This window comes from Eleutherodactylus coqui, chromosome 1 (assembly GCF_035609145.1).
Source record: "Eleutherodactylus coqui strain aEleCoq1 chromosome 1, aEleCoq1.hap1, whole genome shotgun sequence".
In the NCBI taxonomy this organism is placed as follows: Eukaryota; Metazoa; Chordata; class Amphibia; order Anura; family Eleutherodactylidae; genus Eleutherodactylus; species Eleutherodactylus coqui.
This window is the reverse complement of record NC_089837.1, coordinates 360,152,168-360,172,056: the sequence shown is the minus strand read 5'-3', so window position 1 is coordinate 360,172,056 and position 19,889 is coordinate 360,152,168. Positions and strand designations below refer to the sequence as shown.

The following is a 19,889-nucleotide window of genomic DNA, read 5'->3' as shown; positions in this document are numbered from 1 at the left end:
CTCTGAGCGGGGTGTGGAGAACAAAGCTGGACCGCTCTGTTCTTCATACCCGGCCTGTCATCAGGGAGCGGGATACAGCTAAAACAATAGTATCAGCTGTATCCCACTGTGAATCCCTGATAAGGCTCACTGTTGTCTTTCAGCCTGCTGAAAGACAACGATGAGCGATGGGGTAACGAAAACTGCACAATGTCAGTGCAGTTATAAGCAATGATTATCGCTCAAAAGATAACAATTACTGGTAAAATGAGAGCGTTACAGGAGTGTAACCAGCTGCAGGTAATAGTACTCTTATACCTCCTAAAAGTCTCATTGAAGTTGGAAGAAAAAATTGCTGAAAATGTCACATTTATTTGGGATTTAGAATTTGTCTAGTGGAAATAGATTTGGCACATAACTTAGTTGCCTTAATTGCATTTGATGACCTAACTAATTAATTTAATTTTAGTCTTTAAAAACCAGTAAGGGCTTCTGTCCACGGGCGTGATTTCGCCGACGAATCACGCCGTCTGAAGCTTTCCGCAGCGTTGCTATGGAAAGCGATGCCCTCCTGTCCTTCTCCGCTCGCGGCCGGCAATTCGCAGCATGCTGCAAATTGCCACGGTTCTCCACGGTCAGCCTATCTGTCAGATAGGCTCACAGCGGAGTTCTGTCTGCTGGCTCCTGCTCCCGGGGGGGATATTGCAACACCCAAATCATTTTGTTTTGTATTCGAGTAGTCATAACTTTAATTGTTTTCTAATGTAGCTGTATGAGACCTTGTATTTCCGGAACGATTTGTAGTTTTTATAAGAACTAGTTTTGGGGTATGTATAATGTATTCAATAACTTTTTTTTCCCCAGTCGTCTCCACGACAGCACCAATTGAGATTGCCTCCTCCTGATAGGACAGGAACATACTGAGAGGTTAAAAGCTCCCCCCCCTTCCCCACTTTCCTCAGTGTCTTCCTGTCCAGGATCTCTGAGAGGGGCTGGTGGAGAAGCCAGCCAGAGTCTACTCACGGGCGGATCGGAGGGCAGTGGGTCAGCCTGTCCTCCCTTCCAAGCCAGACGACTCCCGGGACGCCACATGGGGTGGTAGCCCCCGGGCCAGGTTCCTCCCGCGGCGGCCCATGGGGGGTACAAAGCGGGAGCCTTAGTCCCCCTCCTCCTCCTTGCATAGTTACAGCGCGGCGCTCCAGGAAGCCCTTTGACGGCTGGGGGCGTCGCGTCACATGTCCAGCGCGATGACATCATCGCGCTCGCATCAGGAGGGGGCGGGGCTTAGCGCAGGAGTGTGAAAATTCAAAATAAGGAACCTGAGAGAAGCCAGAAGGTGGACCAGCACTACAGGTCGCAAGGTGTCTGCAGCATCGGTATAGTAATGAGTGCTTCAGCACCAGAGACAGCTGAAACCTCAGCCACAGTGGCCGTAAGTAGCCAGTGCGGCAAAATCCAGTGTATTGTGTATGGAAAATTGCATATTTACCCGCAAAAAATGCTCTCTTTTGTCAGGGAGATAAAAAAGACGCCGACCCCAGAACAAAACTCAAAAAATGCGTGGAGTGCAGGACGAGACTGCCAGCTACGTACCTGAGGCCTCTATGCAAGGCGTGCGTAGCTAGGCTAGTCAAAGAGGAATCGGGGGGATTCATGGAGGACGTTAAAAAGCTGGTGAAAGAGGAGGTTCGATCAGCCCTAATGTCGCAGATAGCGCTGCCAGCTAAGCACCAGAAAAAGGCGTATGTTCCTGACGAGCCTTCCGACTCCGACAGTTCAATCGGGTCGGAGCAAGAGGAACCAGCGGCCGAGGGGTCCTCAGATGATGACTACAAAAAGTACCTATTTCATCAGGACGACTTAACGGAACTGATTGTCGGTCAGGGCTACACTAAAAATGGAAGAGCCCAGAGAACCACGCACCCTACAAGATGAGATATTCGGGGGACTAGGGGAGAGGCGTAAGCATACCTTCCCTGTCCACAAAAATATCACTAGAATTATCCAAAAAGAGTGGAAGAAACCCGACGCAGGTTCCTTCTCCGCTAGACGGGTAAAAAGAAGGTACCCATTCGAGGAGGAAGTTTGCGAAAGCTGGGAGGAGGTACCCAAGGTAGATGTCCCAGTGGGCAAAGTAGCTAGGAGGACGACCCTGCCCTTCGAGGACGCCGCACAATTAAAAGATCCCATGGATCGCAAAGCTGAAGGCCTCCTAAAAAAAATCATGGGAGGCAGCGGCAAACATACTCAGGCCAGGGATCGCAGCCACTTGCGTGGCGCGGACTCTGAGGGTATGGCTAGAACAGCTGGAGCTACATTTAACCAATAAGACGCCAAGGGAACAGATCCTAAACTCTCTCCCTATCCTGCGGATGGCAACAAACTTCCTAGCAGATGCCGCGGCCGAAACAGTCAAGCTCTCGGCGAAAGCTACAGCCCTGTCTAACTCAGCCAGAAGGGTGTTATGGCTGAAGTCGTGGTCAGGCGACCTAGCCTCTAAAAACAAGCTATGCGCCCTCCCGTTCTACGGTCAGTTTCTGTTCGGACTGAACTTAGACAAGATCCTGGAGAAGGCGGCCGACAGAAAGAGGGGATTCCCGGAAGAAAAGCCACAGAGAGGGAAGACCTTCTTCCGGGCCCCAGTGCAACAACCCGAGACCTACCGAGGCAAGGGCCAGATGGGACGCTGGAGTTACCCCAAGGGGGGCAGAGAAAGGAATATCCTCTTTAATCCCCACCAGGGGGAGCCAAAGCAGAGACCCTGACGCCATCCCTGTAGGGGCAAGGCTGGGGAGCTTTGTGGATCAATGGGCCGCGATTTGCGAAGGCACATGGATCCCAAAGATCTTACAGCAGGGATACCGGATAGAACTGGTGTCCCTCCCCAGAAGGAAATTCATTACCACGGGAGGCTCAGGGCAACAGTTACACCTACTAAGGCAAAGCGTTCGGGAGCTGCAACAACTAAACGCAATATCCCCCGTACCGCGAAACAAGGAAACCCAGGGCCATTATTCCAGGCTCTTCCTAGTAAGAAAACCCTGCGGGAAACAGCGGATGATAGTGAATCTGAAGCCTCTGAACGCCTGCGTCAAGTACAGGAAATTCAAAATGGAGTCCATCTCCTCAACAATAAAGTTGATTCCCAGAGGGGCCTACATGGCATCCATCGATCTAAAGGACGCTTATTTCCACGTGCCGATCCACGAGGGGTCCCAGAAATACCTAAGGTTCGCAGTGGATATGGGCAAAGGAATAGAGCACCATCAATTCAGATGCCTGCCTTTCGGGATCTCCTCAGCACCCAGAATTTTCACCAAAATTATGGCAGAGGTAGCCGCCTACCTGAGGAAGAAGTCGGTCCTAATAATACCCTACCTGGACGATATTTTGATAATAGCATAGTCCAGAGAACTCCTAATGAAACACCTGGAGATAGTGCTAGAACTTCTCCAGTCCCTAGGATGGATCATAAACTGGGAAAAATCCAGCTTAGACCCCGGCAGGGAAAAAACGTTTCTGGGCATAACACGCAACTCAGAATCTCAATGCTCCTGCCTGCCTGAGGAAAAAATACAAAAAATCCGACGGCTGGTCAAAACTTTCCTACAGAGACGATCCTGCACAATTCGGGAAGCCATGTCTCTCCTGGGAAGCCTGACGTCATGCATTCCAGGAGTAGCATGGGCCCAGGCTCACACCAGAGCTCTGCAAGCCTCAGTCCTATCCACGTGGGACAAAAAACGGTCCTCTCTAGGAACAAGAATGTACATTCCAAACATAGTGAAAACATCCCTGCGTTGGTGGACATCCCCAGCGAACCTGCGGAGAGGGGTCCACTGGATACAGAACCCGGACACGCACATCACAACGGATGCAAGTGCCTGGGGATGGGGAGCGCATGTGGGGGACCAGTTCCTTCAGGGCCCATGGCCACAAAGGATAAAAGACCAATCCTCAAACTACAGGGAACTACAGGCCGTATGGTGGGTCCTACAGCAGCTAGGAAACTCGCTACAGAGCCAGCATATAAGGATATTGTCGGACAATACCACCGCGGTCGCCCATATTCGGCACCAAGGGGGCACAAGGTCTCCCGCCCTGCAAATCATCGCGCAGGAAATTTTCCGCTGGGCAGAGGGCCGGATCCTTTCGATCACGGCAACACACTTGAAGGGGACACTAAACCAAAAAGCGGATTTTCTCAGCAGGAGGCAAATAGACCCAGGAGAGTGGTCTCTCTCCCAGGAAGCATTCAGAATCCTGACCAACCGGTGGGGGACCCCACAATTCGACCTATTCGCAACCAGGGAGAACGCCAAAGTAAGCAACTTCTTCTCCCTTCGGCCAGGAGATTGTCCTACAGCAATAGACGCCCTAGGCCAGGACTGGGGAGAGGGGCTGACGTACGCCTTTCCTCCGACACCGCTGATTCCCAGGGTCTTACAACATTTCAGAACCCAGGTATGCACACTAATCCTGGTGACCCCCTTCTGGCCCAAGAGAAGTTGGTTCGGTCCCCTGACAACATTGAGCGTCCAGGACCCAGTCATCTTTCCTACCTGGACAGATCTACTATCACAGGGGCCACTGAACCACCCAGGCATAGACCGGCTCCACTTAACAGCATGGCTCTTGAAGAATCCTCACTAACAGGGAAGGGGTTCTCAGAAAGAGTGGTCGAAACGTTAATGTCCAGCAGAAAAAAGACTACTCACCTTATCTACCAGAAGGTTTGGAGAAGGTTTTCCTCATGGAGACAGGGAAGGGATTCCCGGGATTCCATCCTGGATATCCCTCTGGTCTTAGAGTTCTTGCAGGAGGGTCTAGATATGGGCCTCTCTCCAAGTACCCTGAGAGTCCAGGTCGCAGCCCTTAGCGCTATATGCGACACAAGGTTCGCGGAGAACAGATGGGTCAGTAGGTTCCTGACAGCAGCAGCTAGACTGCGACCCAGGCCCATAAATGTTTTTCCAGACTGGAACCTTAATTGGGCCCTAAAAGCCATGACAGCAGAAGTATTACTGATAAAAATGCTTACGATCAAGACTATTTTCCTAGTAGCCATCACCTCCGCAAGGCGGGTTAGCGAGTTGCAGGCCCTGTCCATTTGCCACCCGTTCCAGGAAATCTCGGACACCAAATTAGTATTTAAAACGGACCCTGCCTTCATGCCGAAAGTAGTATCACATTTTCATAGGTCACAAGACATAATAATTCCCTCCTTCAGTAAGCCTAAAAACGAAGAAGAAAAAACCCTAAGCTGCCTGGACGTTAGGAGAGCAGTCCTAGGCTACATAGACGGGACAAGCCACTGGAGACGGGACGACAACCTGTTCGTCCAGTTCTGTGGCCCAAACAAAGGTAGCAAAGCAGCAAAAAGCTCCATAGCCAGGTGGATCCGCCTGGCCATCATAGAGTCCTATAAGGCCCTCGGGAAGGAAATCCCCTTAGCTCTTAAAGCCCACTCTACAAGGGCAGCAGTAGCATCCTCATGGGCCGAACATAGCTCAGCCTCGGTCGAGCAGATATGCAAAGCCGCAGTCTGGAAGAAGCCCCACACGTTCATTAAACACTATAGGGTAAAAGTGCAGCAGGACGAGTACATGGCCTTCGGCCGCAAAGTCCTCTCGGCAGCAATCCCACCCTAGGAAAAGACTTTAGTTGGTACATCTCAATTGATGCTGTCGTGGAGACGACTGGGGAAAAAATTGATTATACCTACCCGATAATCGGGTTTCCAGTAGTCTCCACGACAGCACCCGGACCTTCCCCCCCCCCAAGAACATAGAAAAGAAATTATAGAATATAATTTCCCAAAAAAAACCACCCCCGTTAGGGAAAAATTTAAAGGAGATGTCCCGCGCCGAAACGGGTTTTTTTTTTTTTAACCCCCCCCCCCCCCGTTCGGCGCGAGACAACCCCGATGCAGGGGTTAAAAAAACCACCCGCACAGCGCTTACCTGAATCCCGGCGGTCCGGCGTCTTCATACTCACCTGCTGAAGATGGCCGCCGGGATCCTCTGTCTTCATGGACCGCAGGGCTTCTGTGCGGTCCATTGCCGATTCCAGCCTCCTGATTGGCTGGAATCGGCACGTGACGGGGCGGAGCTACACGGAGCTACACGGAGCCCCATAGAGAAGAGGAGAAGACCCGGACTGCGCAAGCGCGGCTAATTTGGCCATCGGAGGGCGAAAATTAGTCGGCACCATGGAGACGAGGACGCCAGCAACGGAGCAGGTAAGTATAAAACTTTTGATAACTTCTGTATGGCTCATAATTAATGCACAATGTACATTACAAAGTGCATTATTATGGCCATACAGAAGTGTATAGACCCACTTGCTGCCTCGGGACATCTCCTTTAAGTTGAGCTCCTACCCCGGCAATTCATTAGAATCCACTGAGGAAAGTGGGGAAGGGGGGGAGCTTTTAACCTCTCAGTATGTTCCTGTCCTATCAGGAGGAGGCAATCTCAATTGGTGCTGTCGTGGAGACTCCTGGAAACCCGATTATCGGGTAGGTATAATCTATTTTTTTTGCTGGGGAAAAAAATTTCACTATTCTGTTTTTTGGCTTGTATTTTTATGGCGTTCAACATGTGGTATAAATACTACAATATTCTGTGGGTCGTCATGATTAAGACAACACCACATTTATGTAGGTTTTATTCAGTTTTACTACTTTTGAGCAATTTAAACTTTTTTGTTTCCGAAGATGTTTTTATGTTACCACATTCAAAGACACGAGCATTTTTATCTTTTTCGTCAACAGCTGTATACAGACTTGTTATTTAGTGGGACTTGTAGTTTTCATTGGTACCACTTCTGGTATGACTTTTTTTTATTTTTATTCCTGTTTTGGGGAAGTTAGATGAACAGAAAATGGCTGATTTGGCATTATTGTTTTTTAACAATTTATTGTGGATAAATGTAATATTTTATAATACAGGATAAGGATGTAGTGATACAAATTATGTTTGGCTTCGTTTTTTAACTTTTTTCAACATTTAAAGCCTTTTTTTAAGAAGAAAAACTTTAAATAGTTTTACTAAAAAAATTTTTTGATGTTGCAGTCAGCAATGACTAGCATCTTTGGATGGTTTAAACGGTAGATAGCAGTGCTTAGATGAGCAAGTCCTCATCTTTTCACTCCTTTTCTAGAGGCAAAAGCTTACCCCCATGTGTGTAAATACAGATGCAGCAAAGTTTAACATGTCTTAATACGTGAGAACAACTTTTTGTGCCACAGTTTACCCTTTTCAATAACTTTACAACGGCTTTTCTTGTGTTCAGAAAATAACCGACTGGCGATAGATTTTTCTGCGATGCGAGAGTGAGTGAAAACGCATGATAATGAAACCAATGATTTTCAATGGTTTCATACTCGTTTGCAACACTTTCACTTAAGCCTTGCAGCGCCAAGAAAAATCAGCACTGTCTGAAGTCTTTTTTTTTTTGTAGGAAGAGTGGTATTTTTCAATGGTACCATTTAATTTACCACGTAAAGTAGATTTTAAATAGAAAAAAAAAAGCACAATTCTGCCATCTGTGTAGGCAGGCCTTGTTTTCATGATGTATACTCTGGGTCAGAATCATCACAAGGATACCAAATTTATGTAATTTTTTGCAGTACAGCCTTCTTTTATCACTTTCTCCTTTCGTCAGTTTCGCCGATTTTTCTTGTCAGAATTCTGCCTCGTTTCACCGCTGGCCCACGCGACCTTGCTGCTGACATCTGTGTCATTCATGGATTGTGCCAATCACAGCCATTCAGGAATATCCAGCGCTGACTGTGATTGGCTAAGCAGGCTGTCACTCAGACAACTTAGCCAATCAAAGCAATCTCTTGCTGGAGGCGGGGGATTTCAATCCCCCATCACTAGCAAGATGCTCTGCCAGCTTAACAAGCCTGCACGGAGAGTGGTTTCCGGGATACCGACAGCACCCTTGAGGTGAGTATATTAATTTTGTTATTTCTCTCAGGCAGTGTAGCTAGGGCTGAATGGGAGTGTTGTACAGCGTTTAGTGCTGTGCTGAAAGCTGTACAAAAATGTGGTTTGATGGGGTTTTTTTAAAAATGTCTACAACGAATTAATTAGATTTACATTCATTCCTCTGGAACTAATTGCCTCTAGTTTTGTTGGTTTCAAGTTTAGCCAATTGCTTTCGGACAGATTACCAACAAAACTAGAGGTTTGACTGTACTAATTTAAATTTTTTTGCGTCCTCCATCTTCCGATAGCCAGAACTTGTTCTAATTACTCTATTCATACAGAGGGCGTCATCAGCTGCCACTTGGGTCTGCCAAAGATTATATTCCCAACTGGCATTCTGTTATCCTGTTCCCATAACAGAACAGGACAAAGGAGTGGGTGCTGTCAGGCACCCCTGTAAAGTATAGGAGAGGTTTTTAGCAGCTCACTTTGTAAATAAAAAGGTAGTTACAATTTCATTACCTCTACTTACAAAGTGAGCTACTAAAAACCTATGTTCCCCTAAGAGGTTTGCCTATTTTTAATTTTTGGCCCTTATGCCCTGCAGTGATAGAACCTGAGCTATAGCCTCGAAGTAAAACGAAGTTCACGTTTTAAACTAATGTCCTTGTCCTGCATAACAAACAGCGCTAGTCCTAAACATAAGGTGTAACTGTAGCGTCTTGTATCAGCAAGTATCAAGCGTGATATCTGGTCCAGTTTCACTGGCCGATACTGCGCTCATGCGTGTGCAGAAAGCCTAACTATCTTACTGTAAAGCAAGAGCACACAATGTGTGCCCCCCATCCCCAACTTACAGGCCAGGCATACCAGTCTGTGGCTGGAGGCTGCTACTTGTATTTTCCATGAGAGTGTGTGGAGTAAGGCAGAAGAATATGCAACTGCATATTGTCAGGAAAAAAAATTAAATTGGGTAGAGTCACTGTGTTATAGGAGAAGTGACATGGGTCTTTCAGCGGCTCCCAACCTACAAGGAAGAGCGCTATAAGTATGCCATATATACGCATCCTATCTCCAGAGCTAAAGGAGGGGACTCCCTATAAGTGGAAGCAGCACTTGCTGATATAGCAAAATTTCATCCAATACTGATAAATATGCTGCAGCAAAAGCAGTTGTAAGGCCAAAGTTCTGAGCACAGTTGTATCCAGTTTAACTTTTAGCACATATTTAAACATACAGTTTTTACCTGTGATTGCGATGTGTTGCAAGCGATGCATTACATTGTCACACACTTCAAAATCTGTTTTAATAGGGAAAAACTAAAATTGCACCAGTTGCATGAAAATTTACAGTTTTTCTATCTTGGACTGAGAGAAAAATTGCCATGTGTATAAAACATAGAAAATAAGTAATTTTATTAGGAGAGTTCCAGCCCTAGCAGTCTCAGAGGGTACTACCCCTTTAAAGTTTAAGGCTGCTTTCTCAGCTGTGAGGGAAAAAAAAAATAAAAATCACACAAGATTTGTGATGAGATGCACATCTTGCACTAATATGAACCCTATTAAATACACAGGTTGTCATGGATTTATTTGGGGTCTATGGCGTTAGGGGGCTTACTCTTTCTGCTGTTATACAACGGTGTTATATGCTGGCTAAAGCCAGTACTGCATGAGGTGACACGTTGGATAGGCTCCAACAGCAGAGAGGCTGGCAATATGCAGTAAGAGAACCCTGACGGATGTCTTCCAACATCAGAGCTGTACAGCCTTAAATCATAATGTCTTCAGAGGTCACAGTGGATTGGAAAGGGTTAAGGTCTTCTTACATCCGGTTCTGCGTGTGCTTCTGTCATCAATGTCCATTATCACGTGATTTCAGGTGGATGCAGGTGACATCTTGGGTGTTCAATGGAGGGTGCAGGGGTGTGGTGAGCCACGTGTCATCAAATGGCACCTGAGGGTTACATGCGAGCAAACTAAAATGTGCCCCGGGGTTCTGTCCGTGCATTTTTATCAAAGCGCCATATTCTGATAATGGTTGGCAGACAGGATGTGGCTAGTACCGTGTTTCCCCGATAGTAAGACACCCCCGATTGTAAGACGTATCGGGGGTGTCAGGGGGGGGGTCGGTCAATATAAGCCGTACCCCGAAAGTAAGACATACCGTAGTGGAGAAAAAAAAAAAAATCATTACTCACCTCCCCCGGCGTTCTGTCGCGCTCCGGCAGGATGTCACTCGCTCCTCGTCCCCGGCGCAGCATTGCTTTCTGAATGCGAGGCTTGAAATCCCCGCCTCCAGAAAGCTAATACACACGCCGTCAGCCAGTTACAGCCATTCAATGACAGCATTGAGTGGCTGTGATTGGCTGAAGGCGCACGTGGCTTCAGCCAATCACAGCCATTCAATGATGTCATTGAATAGTGTGATTGGCTGAAGCCACGTGCGCCTTCAGCCAATCACAGCCATTCAATGCTGTCATTGAATGGCTGTAACTGGCTGACGGCGTGTGTATTAGCTTTCTGGAGGCGGGGATTTCAAGCCCCGCATTCAGAAAGCAATGCTGCGCCGGGGACGAGGAGCGAGCGACATCCTGCCGGAGCGCGACAGAACGCCGGGGGAGGTGAGTAATGATTTTTTTTTATTATAAGACATACCCCGAAAGTAAGACATAGTGGGGCTTTTGGGGATAAAAAGAAAGTAAGACACTGTCTTACTTTCGGGGAAACACGGTACATTCTGTTTTGCTGGCTCAGTAAAATAGACATTTCACTTTATATAAATTCTCCATTAGTGTCCCATCCATTCCCCCAATCTCATGAAAAATCGCAACATGTCTTATCTTTAGAACACCTCACTCATTGTTTTCAATGGGGCCAGAAAATGCATGGCGTTCCAAGTGCATGGGACACAATGTAACTTATTTACAAAAATATCTAACAAGAAAAAAACAAAACTAAGACCCACTACCCACATCAACCTAAACTGTCACCATATCTGCCATGTACAAGCATAACCTACAGCTTTCATGAAGAGTTTCGGATAATTTTGCCTCTGCCGCATCTGAACGCCTTCACACAGCAGGCTGTCCTGTTGCTTCTGCCAGCACAGCACCTCCCTCTATGTACACAGTAAATCAGAATGTTGAGAAGGTTTTTCAGTGATGGGAGCTTTGTGTCCCTCTTCTGTAAGTTGTCCCCACTCACACAAAGCTCCCATCAATGAAAAACTAAACCCCTATTTACAAGATAAAAGAAGTACTTTTCCTAAGCCAACCTTTTACGCACGGAAGATGTAGCTTGCTGTATTTACCGCCCATGGGCATTGACCAAACAAGGCGCTTTGTTTTTTTTAAATACTTAGCACAACGGTCAGATACATAAGACAAATGCAGACTGGTGTACGGTTCAGATCTTGTTTTTATTTCAACAAAGAGAGATTAATTTTCATCCACATTAACTGTCTGGAGACCTGAAAAACAAAAGAACGGATAAAAACAAAATTACCTTCTAAAACCTTAAAAAAAAAAAAAAATGCATATTAAGAATTCTTAAGTACCTATGCATTTGCCATTTTCATACTACAGGTACGAGGTAGGGCTTGGCAATGAATTTGCGTTTTAATTGAGCTTACCAGAATTGTGAAAGCAATGTTAGCCATGCGAGTGTGGATGGGATTAAAGGGGTATTCCAGGCAGTGCCCACTGCTCCAACCTTGGTGTAGTGGCTGGCCCAGCTCTCATTGAAGTCAGTGGGGGCTATGACTGCAATTACAAGCGGCTCTGACAGCAGGCGCTGCTTGGAAAACCACTTTAACATTGGACTGAGAGAAAGCCGCAGGATAAAATCCCAAGCTGGAGGAGGCGGCCAGGAAAAGAGTAACAGAGTGCTTTATGGTGATGAGTCAGGGGAACAAAGCTAGAATCTAGCAGAGAGCTGGCTGGTCAAGCCTCAACCAATCAGCACTAGCCTTGTATACTGCATTGTTTCACAGTATACAGTAGCAGAGTATTGTGGCTGTGAAAGGGTGCAGTGTACATACATATGAGGGAGCCTGTGCTAACAAAAGTCTGGATCGTATGTTGGCCTGTCCTGTACATATAGTGGCTGCAGTACATGGGAAGTGGGGGAGAGAAGAGTGGAACCCTATGTGTATATAACTTTGATGGTCATACCCTATTTTTTTCCATACACACAACTTGCTAATTGGTGGGGGTCAAAATGCTAGGATTCCCACCAATCCCAAGAATGGCGCTTTGTAATGCCAGGAAGCAAGGGCAGTGGTGGTCACATGCACTGCCACTCTGTTCGTATCAATAGAACCACTAGATATAAAAACAAAAATTCGAGCCCTTAGCCATCTCGTTAAAATGAATGTGCAATTGCCACTACCCTCACTTTAGAAGATAGCAGAGCCAGCCTCATTCTTGGGATTAGTGGGTGGACAGAGCAGTTCTACCCTGTCCTATGAATAGGGAATAACCGCTCTAAGGAATTTGCGACACAATTCCCTTATGTGTAAAAGAAAGCAAAAAACGTATTTGTTTAGGCAGGGATCACACCAATGCTAGTTCTGTTTGAACGGAGCAGTACTAGGAATATAACCAAGTGGTTGCATCCAGCACATGTTGGTCAGGAACAATGCCCAACAAACCCTCTGTACTGCTGTGCCTCTGATGCCAATGTAAAGAAAGCCTTAGCTTGATAAGCAAGATGAAGGGGAAAAAAATTTGATTCTGAATTTGGCTGATACCTACTGTTGTGCACTAGTGGCAAACCCACAATAGAAAATTCCTGGCCTAAGGCTACACCTAAAATTCAAAATCCAAAAAAGTCAAACTTCTAAAGTCTAGGTGCAGCCCTAACCCAATACATGGAAGCGCACACTTGCATACAGATCAGAGGGCTGGATTGTAGTCACGTTCTCCGATTACAAGGGTCATGAGAAGGCAAACATGGCTCACTAAAGAAACGCCATCATGTTCTCATTAAATGATAGAGTACCTTTGTATGTTGTAACTGGCACATATGTGACCAATGTGTACAGTTTGTTGGGAGAATCCTCATCCTCGTTGCGCTTCCTGGACAAGCGAACACGAATTCTGTAAGGTACATTCCTAGATACAAGAAAATGTATATATTCACTACAAATGAAACTTACATATTCCAAGGATTACATGGGAGCATGCAGTGTTGGGCGAGCCGATGCTGCCGATAAGTCAGGGTGCATTCACACAGGTGTATACATATTTCGGTCCATGACTACGCAGCGTATTCACGGGCCGATATACGCAACCTAGCATTTTCCTGCCCATGGACAATCTTTTTACACACACAACTATGCAGCATATTTGAGCGCGTGAAATCCCACCTGACTTCGTGCATAAATATGCAGGTTTATTGCATATTTTTTAATTCCCACTGATTGCAATGGGTTATTATGATGTGTACTACACACCAAGATAGCACATCTCCACCCACTCTTTAAAAACAGGCCAACACAATGTAAATGAGTCACAAATTTTCTGTCCAAATACATGTGCAGCACTTTTTTTTCCTCTCTTAAACACCAGAAAATTGGCATCACCCTGTGGAAGAAAGAGAACCTGTGCAGGAATGCGGGAGCACCGATCTGTAAATGTATACAACCAGGCTCACTTGTTAGAGGCAGTGACAGGTAAGTAACTGCTGAGCTGCGATAACCCGCTCCTCTCCCACAGAAGTCTCTCCCCCCTTTTTTATTTTTTTTTAATTCTGAAAGTTGTTTCTGTCTGTGAGGGCGCCTGTACACATTAACAAACGCAATCCTATGCAGACGGCCGCGCAAAATCTTGCACGGTGTGAGCCCCACACAGGAATGTCACACCTGCCGCCGGCTCCGGTCTGCGCATGCGCTGGCTGCCCGGCAAGCCAGCACATCAAACAGCCGGAGCCGCAGGTGAATACGCGCTGCTCTCTGCAGGCGCTCGGGTCAGGTCCCACGGCGAGAATCCTCGCCACTTGATCTGACCCGCCCGTCGGCAGGCGGCCTTATACAGAGAAAGATACACAGTACTGGCACATGGAGAGGTATCGCCACGTGGTAACTCCGTATGTTTTGTGCTAACAAACTGTATATGATAGAAAGATTTTTAGCTTAGTGAAGACTAGCGTATATACAAAGAAAACAATGCAGGCAATAGAAGCTTTTTCAACCATGAAAACCGCACATAAAAAAACAAAATACCCGATTTTTTCTTTTAACTGGTACATGTATTTTTTTTTTTTTTGCTTAAAGAAGCACCTCTGGGTAGCCTCTTTAATTTACAAAAAAATTTGTAGCCCTTCTATAGAAAAGCCTAAAAAAATGGCAAGAAAGCAAGAGGGGTAAAAAAAAATTTTAAAAATCACATGACAAGTTCATAGGATTTTTCACACTTCCCTGTTAATCTACAGCAATGTCCAAATCTGCAGATCTAGAAGCCCATAGGGATGCATTAGCATTCGCAGCGCAATTTAGAGCACGGTTTATGCACACTGAGCACATCTGCCGGACAGAAGAAAGAAGATCCGGCCACGACCGAGGAGAGCCTCGCAGTATTTAGACATGTGAGTAAGTGTCATTTTAGGCCTCATGTCTGCGGGCACGGGTGGAAACCATGCATGCCCGTGGAATGAAGTCTTAGAAAGGTGTTCCAGTCAGAAGCATGCATCACTTATCCACTGGAGGTAGGGCTCTGATAGCTGCCTGAAGACATGTTCCAGGATCTCAAGTAATTTCCTTTGATCACAGTTGTCCTGCTCTCTTCAAACCAATCCTTCCTTACAGACTGTACTTTAGGGAGCAGCCAACATACTCCCAATAAATCAGCACGTTTACCTCCCCGCCATAGGTACACCACAGAAGGATTAGTGCACGTCAGTCATGTGATGTTGGCTTACTGGATAAAGCAGTTTTAATACATGGCACTTTTGAAACTTAAAATAAATCACTACTCAAATGCATAAAGAAAACGCTCTCATAGACTAATGGGAGCTGCACCCGCAATTACCAGCGCCAGCCATTACATGCGTTGGCGCAATCTGCTTCTGCACTGTACCTATGTATTTGGCCGATGACAGCAGGCACCAGAACAGCTGATCTATTGTCGGTAACACAAGCCAATCAACTTGATGATCGATCCTAAGAATAGTTCATCAATAAAAATGAGCTGGAAAACCCCTTTTACATCACACTCTGGATCTCAATGAACCTCAGCACCTCCAGACTATTTACACGTGCTCAGTGTGAAATTGCTCTCTTCTGTGGAGCGAACGGGGCACCAATGGTGGACCTGCCAATTCTGGTGTTCTATGGCAATTGCCAGTCCAGTTGTGCTGGGCTGTGAGCACAGGTCAAGCCTCAGAGCCCGCCAAAAGTCATTTTGTAGGGCTCTCGCCATGCTCCTCCTCACACAACGGAGCAGATACTGTCCTTGTTGCCCTTCTACAACTCTGTTAGCTCTCATCGTGTTCCGGTATCTGTTCTGTGCTCTTGAGACTGTGCAGGAAAACACAGCAAACCTTCTTGTGATTGTACAGATGGATGTGTTCTGGAAAAGCAGGACTACCTGTACAACCCGACTGAGGGTGCCTTCACACTTTGTGTGATGCGCTTTTAACATTAGAATGTCCTATTGACATTCACATTAAAAAAACAAAGCGATATCGCGATCGCTAGTGTGAAGGCACCCTGAGCTGCAGGTATCGACTCATGCTAGCAGAAGTGCTAAGGACAAAACTGGAGAACAACCAGGAAGGATGAGAGGGATTGTCTGTGGCCTCCACCTGCAAAACTATCAAGCGATGTCTTGTTGTTGCCTCTCCAGCACACTTGTCACTTTCATTTACAGCATAGCAATTGATCCCCAATCACTTCTGCACTGGACAGATGGTTATCCCAGAAGTTTCAGTGACTTGGAGATATACCATGGTGCTTAAGTGTTCCTTTAATTTTTTTTTGAACAGTGCTTTTTCTGCTCTGTACTGTGATAGTTAAACTATGCTCTTCCCTGAAACCCAAGCTACAGTAACAACCAGAATACAAAGGAGGGTTAGGTTCTGGTGACAGCAGAAGCCTTTTTGATGTGAACAGAGCCTTAGAAAATTACAAGAAAATAACCCGAGTGTTACAGCCTGAAAGGTTTCTCCATGGAAATGTATCAGCATAATGTGATTAAGACCTAGAGCCCCTCAATTTTAGGATATAAATCCTTACACCCTGTTATGACGCATTTCTAACACAAGTCTGAGATGAGGAAGCAGCCTGAAGTCAGATTCACGGCAGCGCTGGGATCAAAGAGGCCTAACAGGACCTGAAACCTGACAGTGTCTTGCTGGCGCAGTAACCACGGATGTATGTGAAAAGGTAAGCTAATGTCTTCTGCAGATGCTAAAACACATTCATCTATCCTAGAAGCCCTTTGTGTTGTGGTGGCAAACCTGGAAGCCGATCCCCACGCTGGGCACATGCCGATACATCATGGCAAGTTGCTATATTCCATTCTGCACGTAAAGCCTCACCTGATGCCTTTGGCCCACACAGCTTTGTTCAGCCTTGTGTCGATACGTACGTCAGGGGTACGCATCTCTTTCATTGCAAATTTACGGATTTCCTTAAGAGCACGGGGGGCACGCTTTTTGAAGCCACTGCAAAAGAAACAAAAGCTTAAGTCAGAGAATAGATGTACACAAATCATACTTCTGAGAGGCCAAAATAGTTGGATGTGCTGGGAAGCATGGAAAAAAGATACAATGTATTTACCGATGCAGCCGACCACGGCCAGCTACATCCAGATCCTACACCTAATTAAATGGGTTGTACCAAAACTGATTGGTGGGGTCTCCCCACTGATCCCGACAATGGAGGTCAGATATCCCCTTCACATCACGGAGCTGTTGCACTCACCTGCAGTGATGAGAACACTGAACAATTGCTCGGTTATCTCCGACAGCTCCATTGAAGATGAATGAAGCAGCACTGCACACGAGCGACATCTGCTCCATTTAATCTCCACATCACTATAGGGGTGCAGAGAGCCCACAGCAGCGAGGAGACCTCATCACTCAGACTTATCACCTACCCTGTGGAGTGATTTTGGTACAACCCCTTTAAACGACTTTCTAATCTCTGGGTGTAGAAATTACCAAACTATACGAAAAAGAGAATTTCCACCAGTGACACAAAAGGCCGTATACTAGACCAGTCAGTGATGGCTATTGTATCCCACATATTGCTGTGGACATTTTTTGCAAACAAACAGTAATGGCAGCCGTGGCGGATGTCACTTTTTAATAAGTGGTGGCAAACCTGTCCCTGTTCTAATCTCAGCATCTGCATTCTACCTGCTTCACCACCGGTGACTGAGAAGGGAGTCCCAACAACCAACATGTCACATTATAGTTGGCGTGATTAACCAGAAGATTCCCAGTGCTAGGGCCCATTCACACCAACGGATTAGAATGGCGCATTGCGTGTGTATGATACGCGGTACGTTGATCTTTGTATGCCGCACTCACACTAGCAGGTTTTCTTTCCGTATATTATGTGTGTTAATAAAGAATGCAGCATGTTCTATTTTACCGTGTATTACATGTGATCGAGCCATATTGTTCTGTCTGGGTGCGTATAAACCGCTGGACAGTCACAATTACGTTATGTGAGGCGTTTATACGCACCTTCACTAAGCGACAGAGCGGGAGAACGTAAACAGCAAGACTGCGCATGACAGCGTATGCGAGATAGTCATGTGCGGTGACACACCGGCTCACAATGTGGTAAACCGCTGGTAATACGTGTAAATGAGCCCTAACGGTCACCACACTATGACCGCAGCGCTGGCTTTTCGTATTTGACCTTATTATTCTTTAAACAGAAATCACCATTCAGGGGCCTAAAATATTCATCGGAACACAAGAATTCAAGACGTTCTCCAAGATGTAACAGCAATCAGATCGGAGACAGGAAGTATGTGAACCCCACCAGCCCCAGCCTGCAATGTGGTTTAACTTTGAGATCCCCATAACACTAGACTGATGGAGCCTGCACTGAACCCGCGGACGGCCCCTCGCTGTGACGAGTAGACCCCATAAGTACAGTATGTCACCGTGAGCGAGGGGCTCCGGCAGACACGGCGTCTGCATCTCACACAGGTGGTTTGGGGTAACTATAAGGGCTCATGTCCACGGGCAAAATGTGATTTAAAATCCGCAGCGGATCTCCCGCGCGCGGATCCGCACCCCATAGGGATGCATTGACCACCCGCGGGTAGATAAATACCCGCGGATCGTCAATAAAAGGCATTTTAAAAAAAATGGAGCATGAAAAAATCTGGACCATGCTCCATTTTCGTGCGGGTCTCCCGCGGGGACGGCTCCCGCGGGCTTCTATTGAAGCCTATGGAAGCCGTCCGGATCCGCGGAAGACCTAAAATAGGAATTAAAAGCATTTACTCACCCGCAGCGGACCGCGAAGCTCTGCTCTTCCTCACGGCCGCATCTCCCTTGCTTCGGCTCGGCGGATGTGCCCGGCGCATGCGCGCGGCACGTCGACGACGTGCCGGCGACGTGCCGCCGGCGTCAGGAATTCATCCGCCGGCCGAAAATGAAGATCCGGCCGTGAGGAACAGCTGACCTTCGCCGCCCGCTACGGAAAGGTAAATGCTTTTAAATTTCTATTTTCAGCGCTCATGTCCGCGGGGCAGGAGGGACCCGCTGCAGATTCTACATGTAGAATCTGCAGCGGATCTGATTTTCCCCGTGGACATGAGGCCTTAGGGTTCTCACGCGGGCATCACCTCCGGCACGCTGCGGGCATATTTCCAGCACGCCGCAGGATGCCATGCATTGCGTACAAATCCCCTTACACTAGCTTGGCACGTATAATGCATGCACCATGGCGCATGTCACGGGTTTTCCCGCGATGCGTGCGAGGCGCTGTTGAAACTCACGTAAAGTCAATGTGCGCAAAACCCACAAGCGTAATACGCTGTAAACCCTGCTCTAGTTCTGCCCGCTGTACCAACTGCCACGGGCGGCCATGCTGCGGCTCAACACAAAATACACATGCAAAACAAACTGCGGCATGTCCGGCCTGACAAGTACTCTGCTCGCACAATAGTGCATGGCGATGAGCGGCAGGATTATCATGGCAGACGGCGTGGGTTCATCTCACGGTTTGCACACCACCAGATAGGCCGGCCTCACACAAGCGCAGTAGTGGTAAGCCCTGCCAGCACCGCTGCAGCTCTGCTACATCCCCCAGAGCACTCACATCCCGTGGATCCGCTTGTGGATGTTGATGGTGTACTCCCGGGTCACCACCTCGTTGATGGCGGAGCGCCCCTTCTTCTTCTCGCCTCCTTTCTTTGCAGGCGCCATCCCTGTGGAGACAAGCAGCGGATCAGAGAGAACAGCGGCGGACACAACTATTGATAATACACAGCCGTCCACTACACCGGCACCAGCCGCTAATACAGCGCCGGGCTACACGAGGACGCGGCGCCGCACCGACCCCGGGCTGCGGAGGGCTCAGGAGAGGCGGATGATGACGGATAGAGATGAGCGGCTGCTCGGGGCTGTACTCACTCGTCCAGGGACAATGTCGGAAAGGAAGTAGAAGGGGATTGTGGGAGAAGTGTAAACGCCAGCACGTAAGGTCACTTCCGGGTCAGCTGTGTGGGCATGCGCAGTACGTAGTTCGGGCACGGCTGTGCGAAAGTGCTGGCTGGAGTCTGACAGTTTGAGTTCTACATCAGAATCCATTATAGCAGTGCGGTTGTTGGGGCTGAATGTTCCGCAGGAGGGCGCAGTCTGCACCGCTGTTAGTCCGTCCTGTGTGAACGGTCCCGGAAAGCAGTATCTTCCACATCAGGATCCACACGGGCTCCTGCAGACTGGCGGATATTTGCTGTGGAATCCGTGGTTGTCGGCCGCAGCTGATACCACCCATTACTTCCTA

General features: G+C 47.4%; 1 protein-coding gene across 1 annotated transcript; it reads right to left on the bottom strand.

Moving 5' to 3' along the window:
• Window positions 1-11,314: 11,314 nt before the first annotated feature.
• On the bottom strand, window positions 11,315-19,650 carry RPL31 (ribosomal protein L31). The gene is made up of 5 exons (XM_066577679.1): window positions 19,517-19,650; window positions 19,203-19,311; window positions 16,454-16,579; window positions 12,917-13,029; window positions 11,315-11,384 (listed from the first exon to the last, which is right to left on the bottom strand). The coding sequence occupies exons 2-5, from the start codon at window positions 19,307-19,309 to the stop codon at window positions 11,353-11,355; spliced, it is 378 nt and encodes a 125-aa protein (XP_066433776.1). The 5' UTR covers window positions 19,310-19,311; window positions 19,517-19,650; the 3' UTR covers window positions 11,315-11,352.
• Window positions 19,651-19,889: the final 239 nt, after the last annotated feature.

Bases quoted from the DNA above. Each gene is read 5' to 3' on its own strand.
- RPL31 (XM_066577679.1), bottom strand. From the start codon at position 19,309: ATGGCGCCTGCAAAGAAAGGAGGCGAGAAGAAGAAGGGGCGCTCCGCC. The intron at 16,580-19,202 runs GTGAGTGCTCTG...TTTCTTTTGCAG, and splicing joins CACAAGCGGATCCACGGGAT to TGGCTTCAAAAAGCGTGCCC. The intron at 11,385-12,916 runs GTACTCTATCAT...TTTGTTTTTCAG, and splicing joins GCCAGTTACAACATACAAAG to GTCTCCAGACAGTTAATGTG.